Source organism: Scyliorhinus canicula, chromosome 1 (genome assembly GCF_902713615.1).
Source record: "Scyliorhinus canicula chromosome 1, sScyCan1.1, whole genome shotgun sequence".
NCBI classification, from domain to species: domain Eukaryota; kingdom Metazoa; phylum Chordata; class Chondrichthyes; order Carcharhiniformes; family Scyliorhinidae; genus Scyliorhinus; species Scyliorhinus canicula.
This window is the reverse complement of record NC_052146.1, coordinates 41,916,048-41,943,715: the sequence shown is the minus strand read 5'-3', so window position 1 is coordinate 41,943,715 and position 27,668 is coordinate 41,916,048. Positions and strand designations below refer to the sequence as shown.

General features: G+C 44.5%; 1 protein-coding gene across 11 annotated transcripts in view; it reads left to right on the top strand.

Moving 5' to 3' along the window:
- Nucleotides 1-27,668, top strand: part of rhof (ras homolog family member F) — an 85,324-nt gene that overhangs the window by 46,767 nt on the left and 10,889 nt on the right. For 10 of the 11 annotated variants that reach the window (XM_038789626.1, XM_038789665.1, XM_038789682.1 and 7 more), the window contains 3 exons: nucleotides 2,299-2,386; nucleotides 24,646-24,755; nucleotides 25,862-25,996. In XM_038789626.1, coding sequence (XP_038645554.1) covers nucleotides 2,299-2,386; nucleotides 24,646-24,755; nucleotides 25,862-25,996 — 333 coding nt within the window. Of the gene's footprint in view, nucleotides 1-2,298; nucleotides 2,387-24,645; nucleotides 24,756-25,659; nucleotides 25,751-25,861; nucleotides 25,997-27,668 lie in introns of all 11 variants that reach the window. The other variant, XR_005459775.1, reaches the window with a different exon arrangement.

Sequence of the window (27,668 nt, the reverse complement as noted above, 5' to 3'; positions counted from 1 at the left end):
AAGATACTGCGAGGCCTGGATAGAGTGGACATGGAGAGGATGTTTCCACTTGTAGGAAAAACTAGAAGCAGAGGACACCATCTCAGATTAAAGGGACGATCCTTTAAAACAGAGATGAGGAGGAATTTCTTCAACCAGAGGGTGGTGAATCTGTGGAACTCTTTACCACAGAAGGATGAGAAAATATCAGCCATGATTGAATGGCGGAGCAGACTCGATGGGCCAAGTGGCCTAATTCTGCTCCTATGTCTGATGGTCTAATGGATGACTACGTCAGAGAGTTTTATAAAATTTACAATGCAGAAGGAGGCCATTCGGCCCAACGAGTCTGCACCGGCCCTTGGAAAGAGCACCCTACCTAAGCCCACACCTCCACTATATCCCTGTAATTCCATTTAATCTTTTTGGACACTAAGGGGAGTTTAGCATAGCCACCTAACCTGCGCATCTTTGGACTGTGGGAGGAAACCAGAGCACCCGGAGGAAACCCACGCAGACAGGGGGAGTGCGGCGCTGAGGACCCGGGTTCGAATCCTGGCCCCGGGTCACTGTCCGTGTGGAGTTTGCACATTGTCCCCATGTCTGCGTGGGTCTCACCCCCCCAACCCAAAGAGGTGTAGGTTAGGTGGATTGGCCACGTTTTTTTAAAACTTTGTCTTTAGTTTTCAATATTCATTCAATATTTAACTGAACGTAAACACCAGAGTAATTTAGTAGAGTTGAGCAATGAGAATAATTTAAAACCTAGTGTATTGATCATACCTATCTAAAATCTGCATTGGAAAATTTACACCCACCCAGTCAGTAAAATCTCGATGGTTCATTGGTACATTGCATTGGTCACAAACAATACTTCCAAAGTACAGTTCCTACACTGAATTGTACAGGTTTTAAAGCTAATTTATTATGCAAACTATAAATACTAGCTATGCTGTAGGAGGAAGAAAACCAGAAGAGCCAGTGTTACTTCCTCTCATTTAACACTTACATTATACACCTAAAATGATTTTACAGGGTACACCTCATTTATTGATGAGATGACAATTGAGCTGATCCCAGATCTCTTCTTCTGCCCCATCCGATCTCATTGCAACAAGATAGGCAATGTACAGACAATTAGTCATATCTTTATTTTCTTTCCTTTGGAAAAGTGCCGCCTTCCAAACTGCACTTCTGTTCAACAGTGTCATTAGGATCAGAAACCTACATAAAAAATTGTGTACACTACCCATGGACTGTCATTCTATGGCATTACGTCTTGGTACATTGCCAATTGCCTGCCTTTTCAGTCAGAAAAGGTACACATTTCCCTACCAATTTTCTCCCTGCGCTCCAGAACGCATTGGCTTCAACCAAAACATTGTCCAGTTGGCCTTTGGGTGCATTCAGTGCCTCATCCAACAGCTCTTCTTCATCAAACCTTCTTCATGGGTCATTAGCTGAGACAATGAATGTTGGGTGACAGATTACTCTGGAGGCATCAAAACCAAGCAGTTGTTAGCAGACGTCAGCCCTGACCAGGGTCATGAATTGTGATCAGAAGAGCAAACCTAGGTTGCCCTTATCAAAGCAGAGACCAATAGAAACATCCCTAATATGACCCCAGTTGATCTCACCTCAACTAATATTGATTGATGTGTTGGTTCAAACATACAAATCATCAGGGAAGTCCTGTGTGTTGCGTTTATTGCTGTACTAGTTTATTTTGAGGGTTAAGTGCCAGTTTGAAGCTGTTCCTCAAACTATTTGCTGGCTTCTGCTCCAATTTGCATCTTATACAACTGATGGCTGGCTCTCTCAGTTTCATTTACATTAAGTCTAATAGAAAAATTCAGGTGGTTACAATTATTACCTTATTATACCTGTTGACTTAGAATGCAGTAGCACAGTGGTTAGCATTGTTGCTTCACAGCACCAGGGTCGATTCCCGGCTTGGGTCACTGTCTCTGCAGTCTGAACGTTCTCCCTGTGTCTGCGTGGGTTTCCTCCGGGTGCTCCGGTTTCCACCCACAAGTCCCGAAAGATGTGCTTGTTAGGTGAATTAGACATTCTGAATTCTCCCTGTGTGTACCCGAACAGGCGCCGGAATGTGGCGACTAGGGGCTTTTCACAGTAACTTGTGACAATAATAATAAAGATTGTTATTATTACAGTTTAATGTTTACTCATGTGGTGTTGAAAAGAAACTTGATTTAGTGATTAATAAAGGGCAAAAAATATATAAATGTTCATAGTTTTTATGTTGATCACTTTGGTCACTAAGCATTTTAATTATTTTCATTCACACTTTGCTTTTAGCAATATGCCCCATCAGTGTTTGAGAAGTATGTGAAAGATATCACTATTAGGAACAAGAAATTTACCTTGACTCTGTATGACACAGCAGGTAAGATTCTTCAATGAATTTCAGTTTTGGTACTTTTATTAACATTTTTTAAATATGCTACAACGTAAGCCTGAGCATAAGGCAAGGAAAGCTCTAGATGTGTTCTGTGGCCTGCGCTGAGTTACCTGATTTCAACTACAGCAGCAATAGAGGGACTACTGTTGAGTTCAGTCAAAATCAAGGCTGTACGATGCAGTTTTGATGGAGTGCTGTCCTGTCAGAGGTATCATCTTTCAGATGAGACATTGTATCGAGGCTTGGTCTATCCTCTCAGGTGGAAGTAAAAGATCCCATGGCACTATTTCAATGAATAGCAGGGAAGTTATCCCTGATATCCTGGCAAATGTTCATCCCTTAATCAATGTCACAAAAAGATTATCTCGTCATTATTATATTGCAATATGTGGGAGATTCTGTGTGCAAATGGCTGTTAGATTTCTAACATTCCAGGAATAACTACACTTCCAAAGTATTTCATTGGTTGTAAAGTGCTTTGGACAGCTAGTGGTCATGAAAGGTGCTTTATAAATGCAAGTTTATTTTTCCCCCTAATAACCCTTGGCAATACGTAGGAAAGTAATTAGTCAAAATGTTAGTTCCAGATTTTGTCAGTGACTCCTAGCTATTTTCAGACTGTAGACATAGTCAGGATCAATTTATGTTACTTACAAATGCAGGATCTGTTCAATTTATTAATATTTAAATATTCATAAACATAATAAGAAGTTAAAAGTTAGACTTAGCCGAGGATTATATATGTAGAACCAAACAAATTAATTGATCATCAGTAGGGATGTTGTTTGCATGCGCAAAGAAAACTTTCAAGCAGTGTCAGCATTTACAATATTCTTGTTTTCCAATTTATAGAATGTTGCACACAGGAGCATTGATACCGCCAATGATGTTAGATGTTTACTCATTGAAACAATTAATCAGAAACGTTGTTCCGTCATATATGTATGGCAATAAAATATATCATCAATCATAAGTTTATGTTAGTTACTTTTGAAATCAATTCATTTTTCACCTTTCTTGTTAACAATATCCCTGATCAGTATTCAAAGTTTGCGACTGCTACTGATCACCTCTTTACGGCACATAGAGTTTTGCTAACTACAAGCGTGCAAATATTTGAACTTGTGGGGTCCACAGGTTACAAGAAACTACGGTCACGATTCTGCCAAAAAGATTTGAAGTTAATTTGTGGCGGGCTTTTGAGGGAGTTTCCCGCTGGCTCTACAGTTTAGCCCACACTTAGAATTATTTTTAGCACTGAGGAGCTCAACTCCGAGATCGGGGCACCCTTTTGAAATCAACCCCACACCCCCGCCCATGTCGCCTCCCCCCCCCACACTCATGGACTCCAGCCGACAACTCCCAAGTGAGGGCACCCTGCTCTGGGGTCCCAGGGTCCCCCCTCCAGGCCCCACCAAGCCACCTTACAGCACCCCCTCCCTTCCAGGAACCCACCCATTACCCCCAACCTCCCGGAGGCCCCTACGTACCTGCCGTGCACTCCCCTGCACGTCAACCCCCCCCCATCACCCTCATTTCATGGGCATGTCCTCCCTTGGCCCCTGACCCTTGGCAGTGCCACCCTGGCACTCGAGCACCCTTGCACTGCCACCCTGGCCAGGGAGCCACCCTGCATTTACTCTGACCACCCAGGGGTCTCCGATGGCCCAGGAGACCCACCCCCTCGAGTGCCGTTCCACCTGGTCAACGTTTGTGTGGACCAGCACTAATTGGTGCCCGGCTGCAGCCTCCCTGGGGAGGCCGAAGAATTGAGGGAGGCGGGTGGATCCCGGGAGGGTAGGTCGTAAGTAGGTTTACGACCTACTTCCACCAGCGTCATTTGGCCGGGGTTCCGACTCCGACATCTTGTGGGACTTTGGTGAATTTCACGAGGTGCGGAGCCTGTTGAGAGGCTCGCTGGAGGTCTCTCCCAGGATCCTCCAGCCGCGTTGTGCTCTCGCTTGAGCGCAACATGGCAAGAGAATCACGCTGTACAGGTGAACTGAATATTTGTGTGTGATACATTTCACCCAGGGTGTCTGAGTTGTTGTGCCAACCTGCACTTTTACATATGGGTTGTAGTCTGAAGCAATGGAAAGTAATGGTAGTGGCTCCAACTTTCTTTCCATCACATAGTGAAGTGAAAAATTCACCACTATTCTTAGAATTCCCCCTATACCAAAAAAGGGTCAATATTCTAAATGGTGAACAGGGATTCTCACTCCCTGACTCTTATGCAGACTTAGGCGGGTGCTATTCAGGTCAAACTGGTGTTTCAAGTTATCCCCTGGCATAACCCATTCCCCGGTATAACCCATATCTTCATAGAAGAATTGTATCTACTTACCACTTAGTAGCATCGATCCTGGGTCCCGCGTTGCTAAGTAAGTAAAGTAGACTTTGTAATATCCACTGTTTCAGGTTAAAACTTTAAGTTATTTTATTTTTCTTTTTTCTTTTAAAAGATAAAATCGCTGTCTTTACAGAAAAGTAAAAAGATCTTGCTTCTGGATTCTCCTGGTTGGCTGATCAGACCTTCCTGGGCCTCCTTGACAATCTCTCTTCTTTATCTGTTGGTTTTCTCCCGGTTGTTTTGCGGTTGTGCTCGGTTTGCGTGTTCAGTCCCTCCTATGACCGAGATAACTCTACTAGCTGAGAGTAAGAGTGTGTGCCTGGCTGAGAGCGATTCAGGATATATATCACCATTCTAACAGCCTTGCTGATTACATGACATTATTTTAAAGTTTTGTCTTCGGCTTCTTAACGCAATACTTTCTTTGTCCATTTGATTCTACATCTAGTTTCCTTAATGTCTAACATGTGAATGCCTTCATGTTAAGCTTGACCTTAGTTTTTTTGTCAGATCACTGGCAGGGAGGCTTCCTGCTAATTATTCTGTGGCGTTCCAGCCTTTCAATCCCTTATCATCTTTAAGCATTGTATTTTCTTGTATTCCTAAATGTTTCAAGTTATATTCTTCCCTTTTTACAATTTTACAAAAAGGTGTTGACTGCTTTTTGAAAAGAAGCAGTTAGCTCCGGTGAATTGCCCCGTATTAAAATCAACTGTTCTCTCCAGATTTCCACTTGTAACTGGTGTCATTAAGTTTCTATCATTCACAAATACATTCTATTTCAAGTAATTCAAACTTAAGATTCTGGTAATTCCCATCAATAGCTTGCAAAACTAATTCACTTCTATTAAAGGGTAAAAAAACTCATTCTCTTTATGTAACTTAAAACTTAATTTTTATAAAAAGTTCTCCGACTTTAACTAAAGGTATCAGGTAGGTCGAAGCATGAGCTGCTTCGTTATCTCAAGGCCTGTGTGATAATGGCTGTCTGCATTCTAAAGAACTTTTGTCTGCAGTTAACCCTTCGAGGGCCTTCTGCTATATCATTTTTTAGCATTTCATTACGTTCACGTTTATAGGACCTTTTCTGTTACTTTGCCTTTTTCTCATGTTCCTTGGGTCTTATCATCAGACCTTCATGTTTCAAATTACATCTTTCGCATTTTTCTTAACAATAGGTGACCAGCAATATCCCATTTTTACCACCCACCAATGACATAGGTTGGAAAGATTTACTGAAACTGCTTTTCTGCATTATGAACACACCTTCCATGGCCATCAAGCACGGAGGTGGGAGCCAAACCCAGTACTTCTGGCTTAGAGGCAGGGACGCTACCCACTGCGCCACAAGACTTCCTTAAATATATAGTACAAAGGCTTATTGCATGAATATGAACTGCTTAACATTTGCTGGTTAGTTCTTGGTTTCATTGTCATGTTATTACATTAATACTTGATGTACAACTTTGTTCCAACAACACCGTCCTCATTTTCCATTTTGAATGTTTAAGCTTCTCTGTTGTCACTGATGAATTTGATTTAGGGAGGCAATAGCATTTGAACAAAAAAACATCTGTGGCACACCTTTCCCAGTTAAATTGTGAATGTCTCATTACTTCAGTGGTAAAACATTTCACAACAGAACAGGAGTTTGATGGCTCAATAATGAAAAATGGGAATTCTTAGGCACAAATATTCTGAGGTACAATACGGCCTTATTTTAAATAACTAGAATTTAGATTGCGCACAATCTGTTCAATTATATAAGAGATCCAATGTACATCTGTCACTTTTTAAATGTCTATTTTTTTCAAATGCAGCAATTTGATGTTGCCTTTTCTGATGAGGAACTAGGAATTTACAAGCACTTGCAAATCTACAAACTTGCTCCACTAATGACAATTAACTTTGGTATCTACCTCTTCAGAAATTAGATTCAAAGGGATGGACCAATTTAAAGGGGGCTGAAAGCAAACAGTAGAGTAGTAATATAGTACATTGTGAACTGCATGTTACAATGTCAAGGTCAAGAACACCAAAACATTGGGTGATCTAGCTATGGAACCTGAACCTCCCTTAAAGTGTGAGCTTGTTACTTAGGAGTGTCTGACATTGGTACAAAGCCATTTCCTGCCAGGGTTGGACTTAGTTTGATTAACCACAGGAAGGAGCTGACTAAATATTATCAGTTTAAAAGTGAATCCCATTTTCAACTGAATTTTCTTGTCAATTCAATGAAATGCTAATCAGTGTCAAACACATTCACTGGGAATTAGCTCAGTCCTAAACAGGCAGCTTTGGCAATTTGGGTAGTTCTCCTCCAGTTGAAGCCAATTCCCTTGAACATTTCTTTATTTTTCTCATAGAGTTTTTACAGCAAGGAAGGAGGCCCATCCCATGTCTGCGCTGGCCATCCAGCACCTATTTACTCTAATCCCATTTTCCAGCACTTGGTCTGTAGCCTTGTGTGCTATGGCATTGCAAGTTCTCATCTAAATACTTCTTATAAAGAGGTTTTGTAAATTGGTTAATTTAGTTTGTTGATGTCTTCATTGGAAATGCAGAGGGATGTTGCAAATAATTGAGATTAATTCCTCATGAAGAGATGTGTCTGATTAATGGGGTGTTAGGAGAAAAAAAAATCAATGGATTCTGCATCAGATTGCACTCCCCCTCGATAGAGGTGCCATAAAATGCATTTTTATAGCATCATTCACATCAGCAGGATGTTAAAGTTCCTCACTGACAATTATTTGCTTTTGAATTGCCACCCAAATTGCTACCCAAATTGCCAATTGTACAAAAAAACAAAGAACAGTACAACACAGGAACAGGCCCTTTGGCCCTCCAAGCCAGCGCCGATCATTTGTCCTATTTAGACCAACTGCCTGTATCCTTCTATACCCAGTCTGTTCATGTGTCTATCTAGATAAGTCTTAAAGTTCGGTCACATATCTGTCTCTATTGGCAGTGCATTCCAGGCCACCACCGCCCTCTGTGTAAAAAAACGTCTCCTGCACATCTCCACTGAACCTATCCCTTTAATCTTGAACTGGTGCCCCCTTGTAATTGTCATTTCCGCCTTTGGAAAAAGCCTCCAGCTGTTCACCCTATCTATACCCCTAATAATTTTATAAACTTCTATCAGGTCGCCCCTCAACCTCCATATTTCTGGGGAGAACAATCCCAGTTTATTCAATCTCTCTTCATAGCTAATACCCTCCATACCAGGCAACATCCTGGTAAACCTTTTCTGTACTCTCTCCAAAGCCTTCACGTCCTTCTGGTAATGTGGTGAACATAATTGGACACAGTATTCTAAATCTGGCTTAACCAATCTTCTATATAACTTGAACATAATTTATGAACTTTTATACACGATGCCCCATCCTATGAAGGCAAGCATGCCATATGCTTTCTTTAACACCATTTCTACCTGTGCTGCCACTTTTAAGGATCTGTGGACCTGCATGCCCAGATCTCTCTGTGTCTCGATGCTCCTGATGGTTCTGCCATTTATTTTATAGTTCCCACCTGAATTGGATCTACCAAAATGCATCACCTCGCATTTGTTTGGGTTAAATTCCATCTGCTATTTCTCTACCCAATTTTGCAGCCTATCTATGTCCTGCTGTATTCTCTGACAATCTTCATCACTATCCTGCATCTCCTGAAGCCGAATTAAGATGGCGCTGGAGCGAGGAGACTTCTTGCAAGCTGTGCCCAGCATACCCTCTAGTTCTATCTTTTACTCTCGTTCTATGCTTCTAAAACTTCATTCTAACTCTTTTAAACTCTCTAACAATGTTCTAATTCAATTACCTACCTACCTACCTCATATTAAGTTGATCTTTTCTCTGTACCTTGCTATAACTGTAACATTATATTCTGCAGTCTCTCCTTCCCCATGTACGGTATGCATTGTTTGTACAGCATGCAAGAAACAATACTTTTCACTGTATACTAATACATGTGACTAATAAATCAAATCAAATCAAAATCAATCTTAGTATCATCCGTAAACTTGCTAATCAGACCAGCTATGTTTTCTTCCAAGTCATTTATATATATATTTTTTTTTATAAATTTAGATTACCCAATTATTTTTTCCAATTAAGGGGCAATTTAGCATGGCCAATCCACCTACTGAATGAAATGAAATGAAATGAAAATTGCTTATTGTCACGAGTAGGCTTCAAATGAAGTTACTGTGAAAAACCCCTAGTCGCCACATTCCGGCGCCTGTCTGGGAAGGCTGTTACGGGAATCGAACCGTGCTGCTGGCCTGCTTTCAAAGCCAGCGATTTAGCCCTGTGCTAAACAGCCCCTAGGGTTGTGGGGGCGAAACCCACGCAGACACGGGGAGAATGTGATCATTTATATATATATTACAAACAGCAGAGGTCCCAGTACTGATCCCTGCGGAGCACCACTAGTTACAGACCTCAATTCGGAAAAACCCTCTTCCACTGCTACCCTCTGTCTTCCATGGCCAAGCCATTTCTGAATCCATCCAGCTAATTCACCCCTGACCGCATGTGATTTAATCTTTTGCACCAGCCTGCCATGAGGGACCTTGTCAAATGCTTTACTTAAGTCCATGTAGAAGACATCCACTACCCTTCCCTCGTCATTTTTTTCACCTGAAAAAAATTAATTAAACAGTGAGACATGACCTCCTTCATACAAAACCATGCTGCCTGTCACTAATAAGACCATTCACTTCTAAATGTGCATAGATCTCATCTCAGAATCTTTTCCCACAAATTCACTAAATTAGAGGCTCACTGGCCTCTAATTACCCGAGTTATCCTTGCTACCCTTCTTAAACAACGGTACAACATTGGCTATTCTCCAATCCTCTGGGACCTCACCTGGACACAAAAATTTCTGGTAGAGGCCCAGCAATTTCATTTAGTCTCCCTCATTAATCTGGGACAGATGCTATCTGGCCCTGGGGACTTGTCTACCTTAATGCTTTTTAACACCCCTTACACTTCCTCCCTCATAATCATGATTTGTTCTAAAGTGTTTACATATCCCTCTGAGACACCACCAATCAACGTGTCCCCTCTCCTTTGTGAATACTGATGCAAAGTTCTCATTAAGGATCTCACCTACTTCCTTTGGTTCTACGCATGATTTCCCTCCTTTGTCCTTGAGTGGACCAAGTTTCTCTTGCTACCTTCTTGTTCCTAATATACGTATAAAATGCCTTGATATTCTCCTCAATCCTGTCTGCTAAGGACAAATAGGAGGAGGTCGGAGTACGTTCGGCTGTACCGGGGACGAGACAGGGGTGCCCCCTGTCCCCCTTGCTCTTCGCTGGCCATGGAACTGGAGGGGCCTGGTGCGGGGTGGGGAGGAGCATCGAGTGTCGCTTTATGCGGACGACCTGTTGCTGTATGTGGCGGACCCGGTGGGGGGGATGCCGGAGGTGATGAGGATTCTTAGTGAATTTGGGGGTTTCTCTGGGTTTCAGTTGAACCTGGGCAAGAGCGAGTTTGTGGTGCATCCGGGGGATCGGGAGGAGGGGGTTGGTAGGCTCCCACTGAAGCAGGCAGGGAAGAGCTTCAGGTACCTAGGTGTCCAGGTGGCTGGGAGTTGGGGGGCCCTGCACAAGCTCAATCTCACAAGGTTGGTGGAGCAGATGGAGGAGGAGTTCAAGATGTGGGATATGTTACCGCTGTCACTGGCGGGGAGGGTGCAGTCCGTTAAGATGACGGTGCTCCCGAGGTTTTTGTTCCTGTTCCAATGCCTCCCCATCCTTATCCCGAAGGCCTTTTTTAGGAGGGTCAACAGGAGTATCACGGGATTTGTGTGGGCGCATGGGACTCCGAGGGTGAGAAGAGTGTTCCTGGAACGGGGCAGCGATAGGGGGGGTCTGGTGTTGCCCAACCTCTGTGGGTACTATTGGGCTGCCAATGCAGCGATGGTGCGTAAGTGGGTAATGGACGAGGAAGGGGCAGCATGGAAGAGGATGGAGGTGGCGTCATGTGTGGGCACGAGCCTGGAGGCGCTGGTAGCAGCGCCGTTGCCGCCACCTCCAACGAGGTATACCACGAGCCCGGTGGTGGCGGCTACCCTCAAAATCTGGGGGCAATGGAGACGGCATAGGGGAGAAGTGGGGGGCTCGATGGAGGCCCCGTTGTCCCAGGGAGCATTGATGGCGGATTTCTGGGCTGGCATAGGGTAGCGGTTAGGAGGTTGAGGGACCTGTTTGTGGAGGGGAGGTTCGCGAGCTTGGGGGAGTTAGAGGGGAAGTTTGGGCTCCCCGGGGAACATGTTTAGGTACATGCGGGTGAGGGTGTTTGCCAGGCAGCATGTGGAGGGGTTCCCCTTGCTGTCCCCACGTAGGGTGCGGGACAGGGTGCTCTCGGGGGTGTGGGTCGGAGGAGGGAGGATTTCGGACATATACCGGGTGATGCAGGAGGTAGACGAGGCCTCGGTGGAGGAACTGAAGGGTACATGGGAAGAGGAGCTGGGTGAGGAGATTGAGGAGGGGACGTGGGCGGATGCCCTGGAGAGAGTGAATTCCTCCTCTTCCTGTGCGAGGCTTAGCCTCATACAGTTCAAGGTGCTGCATAGGGCCCACATGATGGGGACAAGGATGAGTAGGTTTTTCGGGGGCGAGGACAGGTGTGCTAGGTGCTCGGGGAGTCCAGCGAACCACGCCCATATGTTTTGGGCATGCCCAGCGCTGGGGGAGTTTTGGAAGGGGGTAGCAAGGACGGTGTCGAGGGTGGTGGGATCCAGGGTCAAGCCAGGCTGGGGACTCGCAATTTTTTGGGTTGCGGTGGAGCCGGGAGTGCAGGAGGCGATAGAGGCCGGTGTTCTGGCCTTTGCGTCCCTAGTAGCCCGGCGGAGGATCTTGCTCCAATGGAAGGATGCGAGGCCCCCAAGCGTGGAGGCCTGGATCAATGATATGGCGGAGTTCATTAAATTGGAGAAGGTGAAATTTGCCCTGAGGGGATCAGTACAAGGGTTCTTTAGACGGTGGCAGCCTTTCCTGGACTTCCTGGCGGAACGGCAGCAGTGACCGGGGTGGGGGGGGGGGGGGGGGGGGGTCTGGTTCGGTGGGAGGGAGAACTGTGTACATGGGTTTGTGGGGTGTGGCGGGTGTTATTTATTTCCTTTTTGTTGTTTGGGTGTTCTTTTGTTTTTTCTTTTGTTTGTAGTTGCTTTTGAAGTTGGGTGGGTGTTGTTCTTGGGTTGTTACCGTGGTTGTTTTGTTAATATTGTTGTGATGTTTATATTTTGTAAAAATTTCAATAAAAATTATTTTTTAAAAAGGACATTTCGGTACCCCTTTCTGCCCTCCTAACTCCCTTTTTGAGCTCTTTTCTACTTTCCCTGTAATCTTCAAGTTACTCATCTATTTTTAGTTGCCTAGACCTAATGTATGCATCCTTTTTCTAGACTTGCAATGTCCCTGGTCATTCTTGGTTCCTGAATCCTGCTTTTCCTTTTCATTGGCACATGCCTGTCCTTCACTCCCCAGCAACTGCTCCTTAAAAGACTCCCACATGCCAAATGTGGATTTACCCTCAAACAGCCTCTCCCAAACAACAACCTCTAAATCCTGCCTAATCTGGTTGTAGTTAGCGTTCCCCCAATTTAGCACCTTAACCCTAGGACAACATTCGTCCTTTTCCATGAATATCCGAAAGCTTATGGAATTGTGGTCACTGTTCGCCACATGTTCCCCCACTACCACTTTAAGGAATAACAGCTAACGGGATTATTATTTAAATGATAAAATATTAAAACATGCCGCTGTGCAGAGAGACCTGGGTGTGCTAGTGCATGAGTCGCAAAAAGTTGGTTTATAGGTGATCAAGAATGCAAATGGAATTTTGTCCTTCATTGCTAGAGGAATGGAGTTTAAGACTAGGGAGGTTATGCTGCAATTGTATAAGGTGTTAGTGAGGCCACACCTGGAGTATTGTGTTCAGTTTTGGTCTCCTTACTTGAGAAAGGACGTACTAGCACTGGAGGGTGTGCAGAGGAGATTCACTAGGTTAATCCCAGAGCTGAAGGGGTTGGACTACGAGGAGAGGTTGAGTAGACTGGGATTGTACTCGTTGGAATTTAGAAGGATGAGGGGGGAATCTTATAGAAACATAAAATTATGAAGGGAATAGATAGAATAGATGTGGGCAGGTTGTTTCCACTGGCGGGTGAAAGCAGAACTAGGGGGCATAGCCTCAAAATAAGGGTAAGTAGATTTAGGAGGAACTTCTTCACCCAAAGGGTTGTGAATCTAGGGAACTCCTTGCCCAGTGAAGCAGTAGAGGTTCCTTCATTAAATGTTTTTAAGATAAAGATAGATAGTTTTTTGAAGAATAAAGGGATTAAGGGTTATGGTGTTCGGGCCGGAAAGTGGAGTTGAGTCCACAAAAGATCAGCCATGATCTCATTGAATGGCGGAGCAGGCTCGAGGGGCCAGATGGCCTACTCCTGCTCCTAGTTCTTATGTTAATGACCTGGCCGGGCTCGTTCCCATGTACTAGCCCCAGTATAGCCCCCTCTCTAGCCGGACTATCCACATATTGTTCCAAAAAACCTTCCTGGACACACTGAACAAATTCCTCACCATCCGGACCCCTAGCCCTAAGGGATTTCCATTCGGTATAAGGAAAATTAAAGTCTTCCACTGCAACAACCCTATTATTTCTACATCTATCCAGAATCTGCTTCCATATCTGTTCTTCCTGTAACGCAGAAATGCCCATGCCCAGGGCCAGTGCAACTACTTGGCAAACGAGGCAGTCACTTAGAGCGGCAACATTTGGGAGATGGTGAAAAGCTGAATGAACTATTCATGAAACTAGATAAATAAGCAAACAGTTCTCAGCGGTGGGACTGAAAGGCCTAGATCGACTGATTTTCCATCCACATTGTTATAATCCTAGGCCAGACCCCCAAATTTTGGTAAGATCTGGTTGGGGATTAATAACATTTTGTTTAAAGTAGACAGAGTGTGAGATTCAATATATTGATAAGAGAATAAAGAAAGCCACAAGTTCTACGGGTTTTGGACAAACAAAAATAAATTTTATTATACAATATCGAAAAGCTGAAACAATTTATAATGCCTATCTTAGACCTTTAACATTCAGAGTTCATATGAGGCACATGTGAATTAACTGGCAAACTGTGATTGAATAAATACACCACACTGTACAATAAATAGCAAATGTGACCAAGAAAGATTTCTCAGCAACTCACCCAGACGTCAGTAAACATTGTGACTTAACCCATCTTGCTTAAACTCGGCACCTTCATGAGGGACTCCAAACTTTTCACTTTCAAAGATCAAGCCTCTGAATTCCCTCAAGGCCGCTCCAACATGGATTGCCTCAATGGCTGCACACTTCCCAGGATTTCAGCCTCATCTCCTGAGAATCCGTTCCCCTGGATTTCCAAGTCTGCACTCTAGCATCTCCTTACTGTTGCAGTTCTTTAACAGCAGACTAGCTTCAATCGGCTGGCCCTGACCCTAGATTTCCCCATGTCCCAACCTCCCCAGCTACACAAAGCTATAAATGACTCCCAGGGGCCAGGGCTGCTTCTTGGCCCTAACTCTTTCCAGCATGGAATTAGGCCACTTTCTGCCACATTTTCAGTTCCCCAGGACATCTCCTGAGTCCTAACTGCACAGAGCCAGCTAACAGCTACACCTTTTCCCTGTTGCAGAACACTCACTCCCCCAGCAAACTTAGATGATGATGTAGCCTTCCAGGGCTCAGTGAATGCTTTAAAATTGATTGTAGCTCTTTTTCCCAAAACAAAACACCTCTCTGGGCTGCATTTTCTTTTTGCATGCAGTGCAGAAACTTCGGGTGTGATTCTCCGGAAAAATTCCTAAGTTCACTTGTGACGGGATGTTCAGGGAGTTTCCCGCCGGCTCTGCCTGTGAGTTCCCCACTACTATTCAATGACACTTAGTTCACTTTAGTGCTGGGGAGCTGAACTCCGAGATCGGGCTGCCATTTTGAAAGGGTGCCCTGATCTCTAAGTGAGTTTTACACCTCCCATCCAAGGGCAATGTCACCCCCCACACACATGGGCACTACCCCATACCCCCCAAGTGAGGACACCCTGCTATGGGGGACTCCTCCTCTTCAGGCCACCCCCCCCTCCCCAAGCCCCTTGACAGGACCCCTCCCTCCAAGGACCCGTCAACCCCCCCCCCCAATCTCCCAGAGGCCTCTACTTACCTGCTCTGCATATCCCCACGCTTGAATACTCCCCTCCACCTTTCATGGCCATGGTCCTCCTCGGCCCCTGGCACTTGGGCACCCTTGCACCAGGCAGTGTTCCTGCTGACTTGGCAATGCCATTCGGGCTCCTTGCCAACTGGGCATTGCCAAGGTTCCCACGTTCCAGTAGGAGGGCCAGGGAGCCACCCTGCACTCGCCCTGACCACCAGGGGTCTCCGATGGCTCAGGAGACCCCCTGGGTGCTGTCCCACCTGGTCCACATTTGTGTGGACCAGTGCAGAGTCTGCACGTTCTCCCCGTGTGTGCGTGCGTTTCCTCCGGGTGCTCCAGTTTCCTCCCACAGTCCAAAGACATGCAGGTTAGGTGGATTGGCCATGATAAATTGCCCATAGTGACCAAAAAAGGTTAGATGGGGTTTTTGGGTTGCGGGGATAGGGTGGAAGTGAGGGCTTAAGTGGGTCGGTGCAGACTCGATGGGCTGAATGGCCTTCTGCACTGTATGTTCTGTGTTCAGGAATGGCAGTGGCTTGGCTGCTGACCAACCTGAGGCAGGTGGTCAGTCAACGCAGTTACGTGGCCAATTAGCAGCCTTTTATTCGGGATTTTACAAGCATCAGCACAGACAGCACTCTCTTCCTGTTGAGTGGTACATCGAGACCGTCTCCAGCAGCTTCCCAGCAGAGGGGCCTTCCATTCTGGCTGCTCTACAGCTCACTCTCCCCTCACAGCTCTGATGTACTCTTATCGTACAAAAAAATCTTTCTATATAAAGATAACTCTTTATAATCTCAGAGACAATTTAAAATTGACACTCTGGTGACCATTCCCCAACAATAGGAGGTGGTTTAACTCCATAACTCTTAATAATTTACAGTTCCTTAGGTTTCTTTATGTTTGCGTGGAAATATTTTCAGTATCTTTAAGCTCTGCACTTAATGAATGTTTGTAACTTCCGGTATTATGCTGCGGTGAACACTCCATGGCTTTAATTTTAGAATAGGTCAATCAAATCTGCACAAAGTGGTGGGTTGACCATTGCCATTTACAGATTCATCCTTTGCCCTTTTGTGGCTGCACCTACAGCCTAATTGCCTTTCTTTACAGCGATACCAGTTGTAGTATATGGAATGCAGTAATCTTCTATTGCACATTTGGGACTCTAGCACTGCCAAGACTTAGTCAGGTGGTTTCAGAAGTGGAAATATAAGGCTGTAACATAGGAATAACACAATCATTTTCATCTGTCAGTGTGATATTGTTTTGTGATAAGTAAAATGAGAAAAATACTGAAGTATCACATTGCAAAAGTTCATATTGCAGCAGACAAACTGGTTGTTTTAGTGCTCCAGGAAATGAGATGATCCAAAAGTTCCAAACACACCAACCCAACAGTCACATTCTACCCAGATTGTATAAAAACAAATAGCCAATGCTTTTTTGGTGCTTTGTTTATGACTGTTACATCTTATGGTACTGGACAAAGATAAGCAGTAACCCATGCTTCAGTACGTCTGATTGTTAATGTACTTAAACCTGATTGTTAATGTACTTAAACCTAACTAAATCTTAAAACTATGCTGGGCAGCACGGTGGCCTAGTGGTTAGCACAACCGCCTCACGGCGCTGAGGTCCCAGGTTCGAATCCCGGCCCTGGGTCACTGTCCGTGTGGAGTTTGCACATTCTCCCCGTGTCTGCGTGGGTTTCGCCCCCACAACCCAAAAATGTGCAGAGTAGGTGGATTGGCCACCCTAAATTGCCCCTTAATTAGAAAAAAATAATTGGCTAATCTAAATTTATAATAAAAAAAAAAAAAAACTATGCTATCCAAGGAGTGACAGGGGAAATATGCAGATTGCAAGGAAGCATTTATACTCGGGTATTAGGATGACATGCAAAGAAAAACTTTGCAGGATAATGCACAACAGGATCACTGCATGCGGCCTGCATACATTGGAAACCATGTGGGAACACTCCTTGCAACTTCCAAAAGGTTCTGGCTGCACTCAAGGCCCTGTGCTTGCTTATCTCCAGAGATTTATGCAGTGTTGGTGAAAATATGGGGGCAGTTCAATTAACTACCATTAGAAATCATGGAGGAAAATAAACTTACCATGCTCTCCTGAAAGGTGTGGGTACAATTTCATGAGGCATAGCCACCCTCCTACCTTGTCCAGGTAGCTTTTCTTCAAGTATGAGGTGAGACTGGGCAGCACGGTAGCATGGTGGTTAGCATAAATGCTTCACAGCTCCAGGGTCCCAGGTTCAGTTCCCGGCCGGGTCACTGTCTGTGCGGAGTCTGCACGTCCTCCCCGTGTGTGCGTGGGTTTCCTCCGGGTGCTCCGGTTTCCTCCCACAGTCCAAAGATGTGCGGGTTAGGTGGATTGGCCATGCTAAATTGCCCGTAGTGTCCTAAAAAGTAAGGTTAAGGGGGGGTTGTTGGGTTACGGGTATAGGGTGGATACGTGGGTTTGAGTAGGGTGATCATTGCTCGGCACAACATCGAGGGCCGAAGGGCCTGTTCTGTGCTGTACTGTTCTATGTTCTATGAGACGCGGGCAGCACGGTGGCGCATTGCGGCCTCACAGCGCCGAGATCCTTGGTTCGCTCCCGGCTCTGGGTCACTGTCCGTGTGGAGTTTGCACATTCTCCCCGTGTTTGCATGGGTTTCGCCCCCCAACAACCCAAAAGATGTGCAGGATAGGTGGATTGGCAACGCTGAATTGCCCCTTCATTGGAAAAAAAAATGAATTGGATACTCTAAAAAAAATTTTTTTAAAGTATGAAGCGAGGCAGCCATGTTTCAGCCTATTCCAGTACAAATGGCATCAGGTTCTGTTGTTAGTTGACCGAGAATCCCTACAGTGCAGAAGTGCAGTGCAGTGCATTTGGCCCAACGAGTCTGCACCAGCCCTTGGAAAGAACACCCTATTTAAGCCCATACCTCCACCCTATCCCTGTAACCCTACCTAACGTTTTGGACAGTAAGGGGTATTTATCATGGCCAATCTACTTAACCTGCACATCTTTGGACTGTGGGAGGAAATAACACAATCTAGCAGCGCTTCTTGAAAAGTAATCAGGTGCAGAAACACAAGCGACATCCCCCCCCCCCCCCCCCCCAACTCAAGTGACACTGAGGTATTTATACTGTCGTTATCTCAACTAGAATTAGCAAATTCAGCAGAGACGAGGAATAAAGCCCAGGACATGTTCTGTATGGGTGAGTTATCACATTGTCCTTAACAACTGAGCAATTTTTTTGCAAAGCTTTTCCTCGAGATTATCCCTCTAATTTCACCTCCCCCACACACCTCATATAGTTAATAAAATAGTAGGTTGTCATGGTTCATTCCATGAGGAATGAGCTTTGCTTTTCAACATAACTGAATATGTGTTTGTGATTTGTGCCATTTGGTATCTACGTTCTCAACCATAATAGAGTGCAACAATATTGACATGTTTACTCTGGTTGCTTCCTTCAACTTGGTAGAGACCATGTCTTTTGTTTTAAATGGCTGTTTCCTTTTAATTAATGGTTTGTTAACATTGATCCAAATAGATTTCCTTTGGGTTGGGTTGTAAGCGACAGTGTGTGGAAAGTTCACCACAAAATACTGTGCTACAGCATCGCTCTGGAAAGTCCCCAATGCTATAACTTTGACAAACTGAAGGGTGTAAAACCTGTCATGAAGTTCAGATTGCTCTTTTCATTTAATTGGAGATGAACTTAGTCAATAATTTGTTGGTAATAGTACCAAGATACATTTGATTTATTCCTTTGTCGAGAATTGTGATTGTTTCTCTAGCTGGGTTTCTGTAATGCAGGAATTGTGAATATATTTAATCATATCGTTGTACAGTGGGTTAGCCCTGCAGCCTCACGGCGCCGAGGTCCCAGGTTCGATCCCGGCTCTGGGTCACTGTCCGTATGGAGTTTACACATTCTCCCCGTGTTTGCGTGGGTTTCGTCCCCACAACCCAAAGATGTGGAGGCTAGGTGGATTGGCCATGCTAAATTTCCCCTTAATTGGAAAAAATTAATTGGGTACACTAAATTTTTTTTTAAAAATCATATCATTGTGCAGAGCATAATCTGTCCATTGCGTTTGTTTAAAACTCTATGTAGTATTCATTTTTCTGAAGCCTATGTGCAATCTCCCAAATTATTAGGATAATTACAGATTTAAGAAAAGCAGCTGGATGATGGATTTGATCCTCATTTTTGAAGTTTGCTGTCATTAGGATCCCATCCCCAGGGTAGGCATCTTTTCTGAAATTCTGATATTTGATCAGGTGAAAAACTCTTCACACTCAGCTTATGTTATAGTACATCAACAGTGGGTGGCACAGTGATTAGCACTGCTGCCTCACAGCGCCAGGGACCTGGGTTCGGTTCTGGCTTGGGTACTGTCTGTGTGGAGTTTGCGCTTTCTCCTGTGTCTGCGTGAATTACCTCCCACAGTCCAAAGATGTGCACGTTAGGTGGATCGGTTATGCTGAATTGCCCTTTAGTGTCCAAAAACGTGCAGGTAAGTGGGATTACTGGGATGGGACAGGCCGTGGGCTGAGGTAGGGTGCTGTTTCAGAGGGCTGGGACAACTTGATGGGCCGAATGGCCTCCTTCTGCACAGTAGGAATTCTATAGTTCAGAGAAACCCGTACATAATCAAGCAAGCAGCTGAATTTACCATACTAAAAAGTAGAATTAAAAAATAATCGACCGAGTGACATAGGGGCGGTGGTTAGCACTGCTGCCTCACGGTGCCGAGGACCCGGGTTCTATCCCGGCCCCGGGTCACTGGCCATGTGGAGTTTACAGTCTCCCAGTGTGTGTGGGTCACACTCCCACAATCCAAAAGATGTGCAAGGTAGGTGGATTGGCCTCACAATTGTCCCTTAATCAGAAAAAAAGAATTGAGTACTCTTAAATTTATTTTTGAAAAATAATCAACGGGGGCAGCACGATGGCACAGTGGTTAGCATTGCTGCCTACGGCGCTGAGGGCCCGGGTTCGAATCCCGGCCCTGGGTCACTGTCCGTGTGGAGTCTGCACATTCTCCCCGTGTCTGCGTGGGTTTCACCCCCACAACCCAAAGATGTGCAGGATAGGTAGATTGGCCATGCTAAATTGCCCCTTAATTGGAAAAAATAATTGGGTACTCTAAATTTAAAAAAAAAGAAAAATAATAAACGAGATTTTTAAATATTGCTTACAATTGTTGGTTGACCTATTATGGACACTCACTGTATATGAATCTATCTTTGAGAATGAGCATGAATTTGTTGCTCAGTTCGTAAAATCTGGTTTGTTTGATATCCATTATTGTGAAGAGTGAGACTATACCAATAAACTCACTTGGAGATATTAAATCTAGGTAGAAGAGGTGGTGTCAGCTTGACTCAGTTGGCAGCCCAATTATTCTGAGTCAGACAATTGTGGGTTCAAATTATTCTGTAGGATTTGAGATGTCCAGGATGAAAATCCATGGTGCTGCTGAAGGAGTGCTGCATTATCAGAGGTGCTGATTTTGGATGATCCTGATGGGCTTACCTTTCTCTTGGATACACAAGCAGAACGATATAAAATGTGGTTCCAACTGGCTGTGGCTATTTTCAAGTAGAGCGGGCTATTTTTCTGGTATTGGGTCTAATATTCTTGCCCCTTGACTAATGCCATCAAAAAATCATATCAACAGGTAATTCATTTTCTGTGATGTTTATGGGGCCTTGTGTACAAATTAGTTGCTTCATTTAGCTACATAACTTTGGCCAATCTCAGGATAGGTCATAAGTTTTTGCTTCAACATTATTGTATGTAGGAAAATTGTCAGTCGTCAGTTACACACACAATTTTGCTTTAGATTGTAAGGGCCGCTACTGTTAGAGACCAGTGAAGAAATTGTCCAGAAAACTCTGAAATTGTGACAGAACTGTACATTCGCAGTGCATTCTTCACCCAATAGTCATAGATGTTTACAGCATGGAAACAGGCCCTTCGGCCCAGCTTGTCCATGCCGCCCAGTTTCTATCACTAAGCTGGTCCCACTTGTCCGCTTTTGGCCCGTATCCCTCTATACCCACCCTGCCCATGTAATTGTCTAACTGTTTTGTAAAGGAAAGAATTGTACCCGCCTCTAACACAGCCTCTGACAGCTCATTCTAGATGCTCACCACCCTCTGTGTGAAAAAATTTCACTTCTGATACACTGAAATGATCTAAGGAAAGGGATGCGGTTAGCATTTATTGCAAAGAGACATAAATATTTTGTACACCTCTTCCTGTCTTTGCAAGATAACTCATTTCCTCTAAGCTTGTCTTTTGTTTGCATCACTACAGCATTGTTTCTTAACCTTAAAGTAACTCTAGAAGACTGTTGCTGCAGCATGTTGAATTTAACTGAGGAATAGTGCATTCTGCTTGTGATAGGAATTGGTTCATCGTTTCCCTCCTAATCTCTTTACAAATCTATTAAATTTGCTTACATTACAGTTTATACCACAGAAATAGACCATTCAGCTCAGTAGGTCTATGATGTTGCTTACACTCTACTCACTCTAATTCAGGGGTGGGCAAACTACGGCCCGCGGGCCGCATGCGGCCCGCCAAAGGTATTTCTGCGGCCCACCAAGTCATTAAAAAAAAAAAAAAAATTTTTTTTTTTTTTTAATTTTTTTTTTTTAAAAGGTTAATGGGTGGGGGGGCTGTTGGATTACTTTCTGGCATAGGGTGGATACGTTGACTTGAGTAGGGTGATCATTGCTTGGCACAACGTCGAGGGCCGAAGGGCCTGTTCTGTGCTGTACTGTTCTATGTTCTATATGAGGCGCCCAGAATCATAACCGGGTGAAGTAATTATTTTACTTAATATACTATGCGGCCCTTTGTGAATTGTGAATTTCTGAATGCGGCCCTTGCACGGAAAAGTTTGCCCACCCCTGCTCTAATTCATCTAACCATACTGCCATATTTCTATTCCTTTCTCCTCATGTCTACTAACTTGCCTTTAAATGCATCTATGCAATTTGTTACATTGACTCTATATTCCACACTCTAATCTCTCTCTAGATAAAGAAATTTATTCTGAATTCCTTATTGGATTCATTAGTGGCTATCATATGTTTAAGACTCCACCTCAAGCAGAAAGATCTTCTGTTTGTTACCCATATCAAACACCACCATTTTAGTTATTTATTTAAATTTAATTTTTTTTATCCCATCCTTAAAAGTTACAAAGCCAATGCACAGAGTGGACAGGGCAAACCTTTGATGTATTTCATTGCTTGCTCCAAATACCAATTCATGGTCTCCACAAGAGAACATACAAGCTCCAAGCTGATGAGAAAAGGCATTGCACCTCATCTTGGCTTGATCTGGTGCTTGACCTTCGCCAAAAGGTCGAGAAGTGATACCATCATCATTTTAAAGACATTTGTTAGGTTTCAAGACCATCTATTAAAAAGATGCGTTATAGACAGGCAGATATTGCTTATGATGTCATCCAAGGTAATATACATTTCCTGAAAATTAATCTAATTAAGTGAATACCATTCACTTCCTGTCCATCATACATTTTTAATCATGTCACAGAAGCACCATTTTCTTTATTTTTTAAAAATATAAATTTAGAGTACCCAATTATTTTCTTTTCCAATTGAGAGGCAATTTAGTGTGGCCAATCCACCTAACCAGAATATCTTTGGGTTGAGGGGGTGAAACCCAGGCAGACACTGGGAGAATGTGCAAACTCCACATGGACAGTGACCCAGGGCCAGGATTCGAACCCAGGTCCTCAGCTCCGTGGTCCCAGTGCTAACCACTGTGCCACATGCCACCCTTCCTCTTTCCTTTATTAAATGCACAACATAAATGCAAATAGCTGTTCAAAGACTTTCAAAGGTATAAACATTGCATCAAAGATTTATTACATATTAATAATCTTTATTGTCACAAGTAAGCTTACATTAACACTGCAATGAAGTTACTGTGAAAAGCCCCTAGTCGCCACATTCCGGCACCTGTTTGGGTACACAGGGAGGATTCAGAATGTCCAAATGGGCAGCATGATGGCACAGTGGCTAGCACTGCTGCCACATGGCGCCGAAGTCCCAGGTTTCAAAAAAATTACCGAACGTTTTTCGGGACTTGTGGGAGGAAACTGGAGCATCCGGAGGAAACCCACGCAGACACAGATAGAACGTGCAGACTCAAGCACAGACAGTGACCCAAGCCAGGAATCGAACCTGGGACCCAGGCACTGTGAAGCAACAATAACCACGATGCTACCGTGCTGCCTTTAATATATAATTTAATCTATATATATATACAGAACATTTGATAGCCTGATCTGTAAAGTTTTTTTTTTAAATTTAGATTACCCAATTATTTTTTCCAATTAAGGGGCAATTTAGCATGGCCAATCCACCTACTCTGCACATTTTTTTGGGTTGTGGGGGCGAAACCCACGCAGACACGGGGAGAATGTGCAAACTCCACACGGACAGTGACCCAGAGCCGGGATCGAACCTGGGACCTCAGCGCCGTGAGGCGGCTGTGCTAACCACTAGGCCACCGTGCTGCCCCCTGATCTGTAAAGTTACCTTACAACAACAGAATATTGTGTTATATAGAATGGTGCATCCTTTGACTTGCCATGAAAAGTGTTGCAGATTTGTTTGGTGCACATTGATATTACTGGTTTGTTTTTATTACAGAGGTTTAAATTCTCTCCTTCTCCAAGATCTAAATTGGCGTTTTGCATTGGTGTTGACTCAGTCAAGTTGCGATTTCTCTACCAAATTTGGTTTAGAAGAGATATCCTCAGTTTAGCTGTTAAATACATTTATGGGGATAATTCTAAGCTATATAGAGCAGGAGGATCGCGGCCTTGATCTGTAAGCTATACGGAGTTTGTTGATTTTAGCCAGATCAGGGAAGCTTTGTTATTTCAGCATACCTTGGGAGAAATATCATCTTGGGTTTTCACGTTTGTTTGTTTGTTTATTGTCACGTGTACCGAGGTACAGTGAAAAGTATTTTTGTGCGAGTAGCGCAACAGATCAGTAAGTACATGGGAAGAAAAAGGAATAAAAGGAGATACATAAGGGCAACACAAGGTATACAATGTAACTACATAAGCACTGGCATCGGATGAAGCATAGAGGGTGTAGTGTTAATGAGGTCAGTCCATAAGAGGGTCATTTAGGAGTCTGGTAACAGCGGGGAAGAAGCTGTGCGTGTTCTCAGACTTCTGTATTTCCTGCCCGATGGAAGAAGTTGGAAGAGTGAGTAAGCCGAGTGGGAGGGGTCTTTGATTATGTTGTCCGCTTTCCCAGGCAGCAGGAGGTGTAGATGGATCATTGCCCGGTTAATGGAAGGAGTCTGTATTTATATTTCCTCTACAGTTCCAACCACATACTGTCCAGTCCCATGTATGAAAACAAACCAATTGGCTGAGGTACAACGGTAATTGTCAACAACAATGGCACCATACCCCAACATAAATCCACAGGATGCAGGATTTGCATTTATCCATGTCAAGAAGCTCCTAGTTCTGATAGATCTTGCACGGACAAAGCATTGTTAGTTGAATAAATATAGTTTGAAATAAAACATTTAAAGAACATGCATCATTTTATGCTTGCTTTCCTGTTTTGTTTAATTTAGGTCAAGAGGATTATGACAGACTCCGCCCACTTTCCTACCAAGATACAAATGTCTTCTTAATATGTTATGATGTCACAAACCCCACAAGTTTTGACAATGTCCGTATTAAGGTGAGGGAGAAAGTCATGTCTTGTTTTATTGTTTTAGCATTTTTCTGTAATTATTAATTAACCCTAACCATCGTTTTTGGCTGCAATCATTTATTATTTTGTTCTACTCCCTTCCTGGTAGCCGAGCACTAATTATCATCTATAACTAATAGGGTGTGAAATTACCATCTCCTCTCTGTTAATATCACTATCTATGTATTTTTTTTTTTTTTTTTTTTTTTTTTTTTTTTTTTAAATTTAGAGTACCCAATTCATTTTTTCCAATTAAGGGACAATTTAGAGTGGCCAATCTACCTAGCCTGCACATCTTTGGGTTGTGGGGGCGAAACCCACGCAAACACGGGGAGAATGTGCAAACTCCACACGGACAGTGACCCAGAGCCGGGATCGAACCTGGGACCCCGGCGCCGTGAGGCAGCAGGGCTAACCCACTGCGCCACCGTGCTGCCCTCACTATCTATGTATGTGGAGGTGTATGAAGAGTACCGTTGTGGGGGTGTGCCTCATCTATGCTCAACATTTCCCCATAATGTCCAAGGTGGATTTAAGATATTTATTTCAAGGATAAATGGTCCTAATTGAAAAGGTACTTGTACAGTTAGGTCATAGAGTCATCACAGCACAGAAGGATGCTATTCAGTCCATTGGGCCCTCCAGCTCTCTGTAGAGCAATCCAGTCAGCTCCATTCTCCTACCCAACTTCTAAGTTTATTTGCCTTAAGTGCCCATCCAATTTCCATTTGGAATCATCAGTTGCCTCTACTTCCACCATCCTTATATGCAGCATTACCACTCACATCCCTCTTGCATCTCTTGTCCAAAACTTTAAATCTGTGTTCAGCTAGTGAGGACCACCTTCATCTACCTTATCTAAACAAGTCTTAATCTTATACACCTCTTTCAGATCTCCGCTCAACCTTCTTGCCTTCAAGAACAGACCCACCATCTCCAATCTAACCTTGTAGCTAAATACCCCAATTTCTGGAACCATTTTGGTAAATCTCCCTCTGCACTAACTTTCTGCATTGCATTGAATTCAATTGATAATTAATGTGCAAATGTGTCTGTATTTACTGTTTCTTCTTGTATTTACTCAACAATGGTAGTGGATTCCAGAAGTAAGTCACTTTTGCCAGGGAGCTCCCATGCTCCTAATCGGCTGCAAAACAGATCTTCGAATGGATAAAGAACGCTTGAGAAGACTGAGAATTGCCCATCAGGAACCAATCACATATAATGAGGTAGTGTGGAGTTGGAAATTTAATTTTTTAACGTTTGAACTAATCTCATGATATAATTAATTATTTAAGTTCTGCCTGTTTACAGCATATTAAAAACATTACAGTAAAAAAAAATTAATACAGAAGGGAATTTTTCAAGCTGTGCTTTTGAAAAATGCTCTTTCTCTTACCTAACTTTCTCCCATTTATTCATTAACCTTGTCAATGAACTGTGGTTTCAGATGTGACATATGTTATTATTGATGCTTCAGTCATATCAGCAAGTATTGGAAAGCAATTGGAGTGCTGGGGCATCACAAAACAGTCAGATCTTTTCTTTGGTCAACATCTACATATGAGCACTTTCTGAGACTTTAAGTACATTGGACAACATAAACTCACATAAACTGAGGTGTTCCCTCACACACCTTCTGACCTGTATCATCGCAGGTCAAAATGCTGGAATTCTCTCCAATAATAATCTTTTATTGTCACAACCCTGGCGATGTGAAGCAACAGTGCAAATCACTGTGCTACCGTACTGCCCTGAATATCATTGTGGGAATACCTTCACCAAATGGACTGTACTGGTTTGAGAAGACCTATCACTACACTGGAAATAAATTCTATATATATGTCCTATATCTATCTCCTCTCAATTTAAAGCTATGTCCCCTCGTGCTAGACATCACCATCGGAGGAAAAAGGCTCCCCTGTCTAATCCTCTGATCATCTTGTATGCCTCAATTAAGTCACCTCTTAACTTTCGTCTCTCTGGTGAGGTGGTGAGGGGAGGGGGTGGAGTGGGGATTGGGAGGGTGGAGGGTGGTGAGGGGAGCAGGTGGGGGTGGGGCAGGGAGGGGAGATGGGATGGGGACAGGGATGGGAGGGATGAGGAGGGTGTGGGGCAGGGGGGAGGGAACGGGGGAAGCGGGGAGGGTGTGCGGGAGGGGGATGGGGAGGGTGTGGGGGAGGGGGGGAGGGTGTGGGGGAGGGCAGGAGGGGAGGGGTGGGGGAGGGGGGAGGGGGGGAGGGGTGGGGGAGGGGGGGGACTGGGGTGGAGGGAGGGGATGGACTGGGGTGGAGGGAGGGGATGGACGGGGGGGCGATGGGACTGGGTGGGGGTGTGGCAGGGGGGGGATGAGGAGGAGGTGGGGATGGGGAGGAGGTGGGGATGGGGAGGGGGGAGGAGGTGGGGATGGGGAGGGGGGAGGAGGTGGGGATGGGGAGGGGGGAGGGGTGGGGATGGGGAGGGGCAGGGGGGAGGGGTGGGGATGGTATTGGGAGTGGGATGGGATGGGGTTTGGGAGGGTGGAGATGGAGAGGGGAGGGGCTGGAATGGGGATGGGGTGGAGTGGAGTGGGATGGGGAGGAGGTTGGGGGTGGAGTGGTGAGGGAGAGTAGGGGGGAATTGGGGTGAGGATGTGGGTGGGGATGGGGAGGGTGGAGGGGATGGCGGGAAGGGGTGTGGATGGGGAGGGAAGGGGTGGTGGTAGGGCAGGGGGAGGGGGTTATATAGGTGTTGGGTGATGTGTCGCCATGGTTTCAGTCATTGGTTAACTTTACACTTGTGGTGGACTTCCGGTTGCGGCTATGACCAGCTAAGTCGCACATTTGGCAGCTCCTGCGACAAAGGTGTTTAAGGGCCGATTGGAGGGCCCCGACGGTACTGTAAAGACGAATCCCGGTGGGG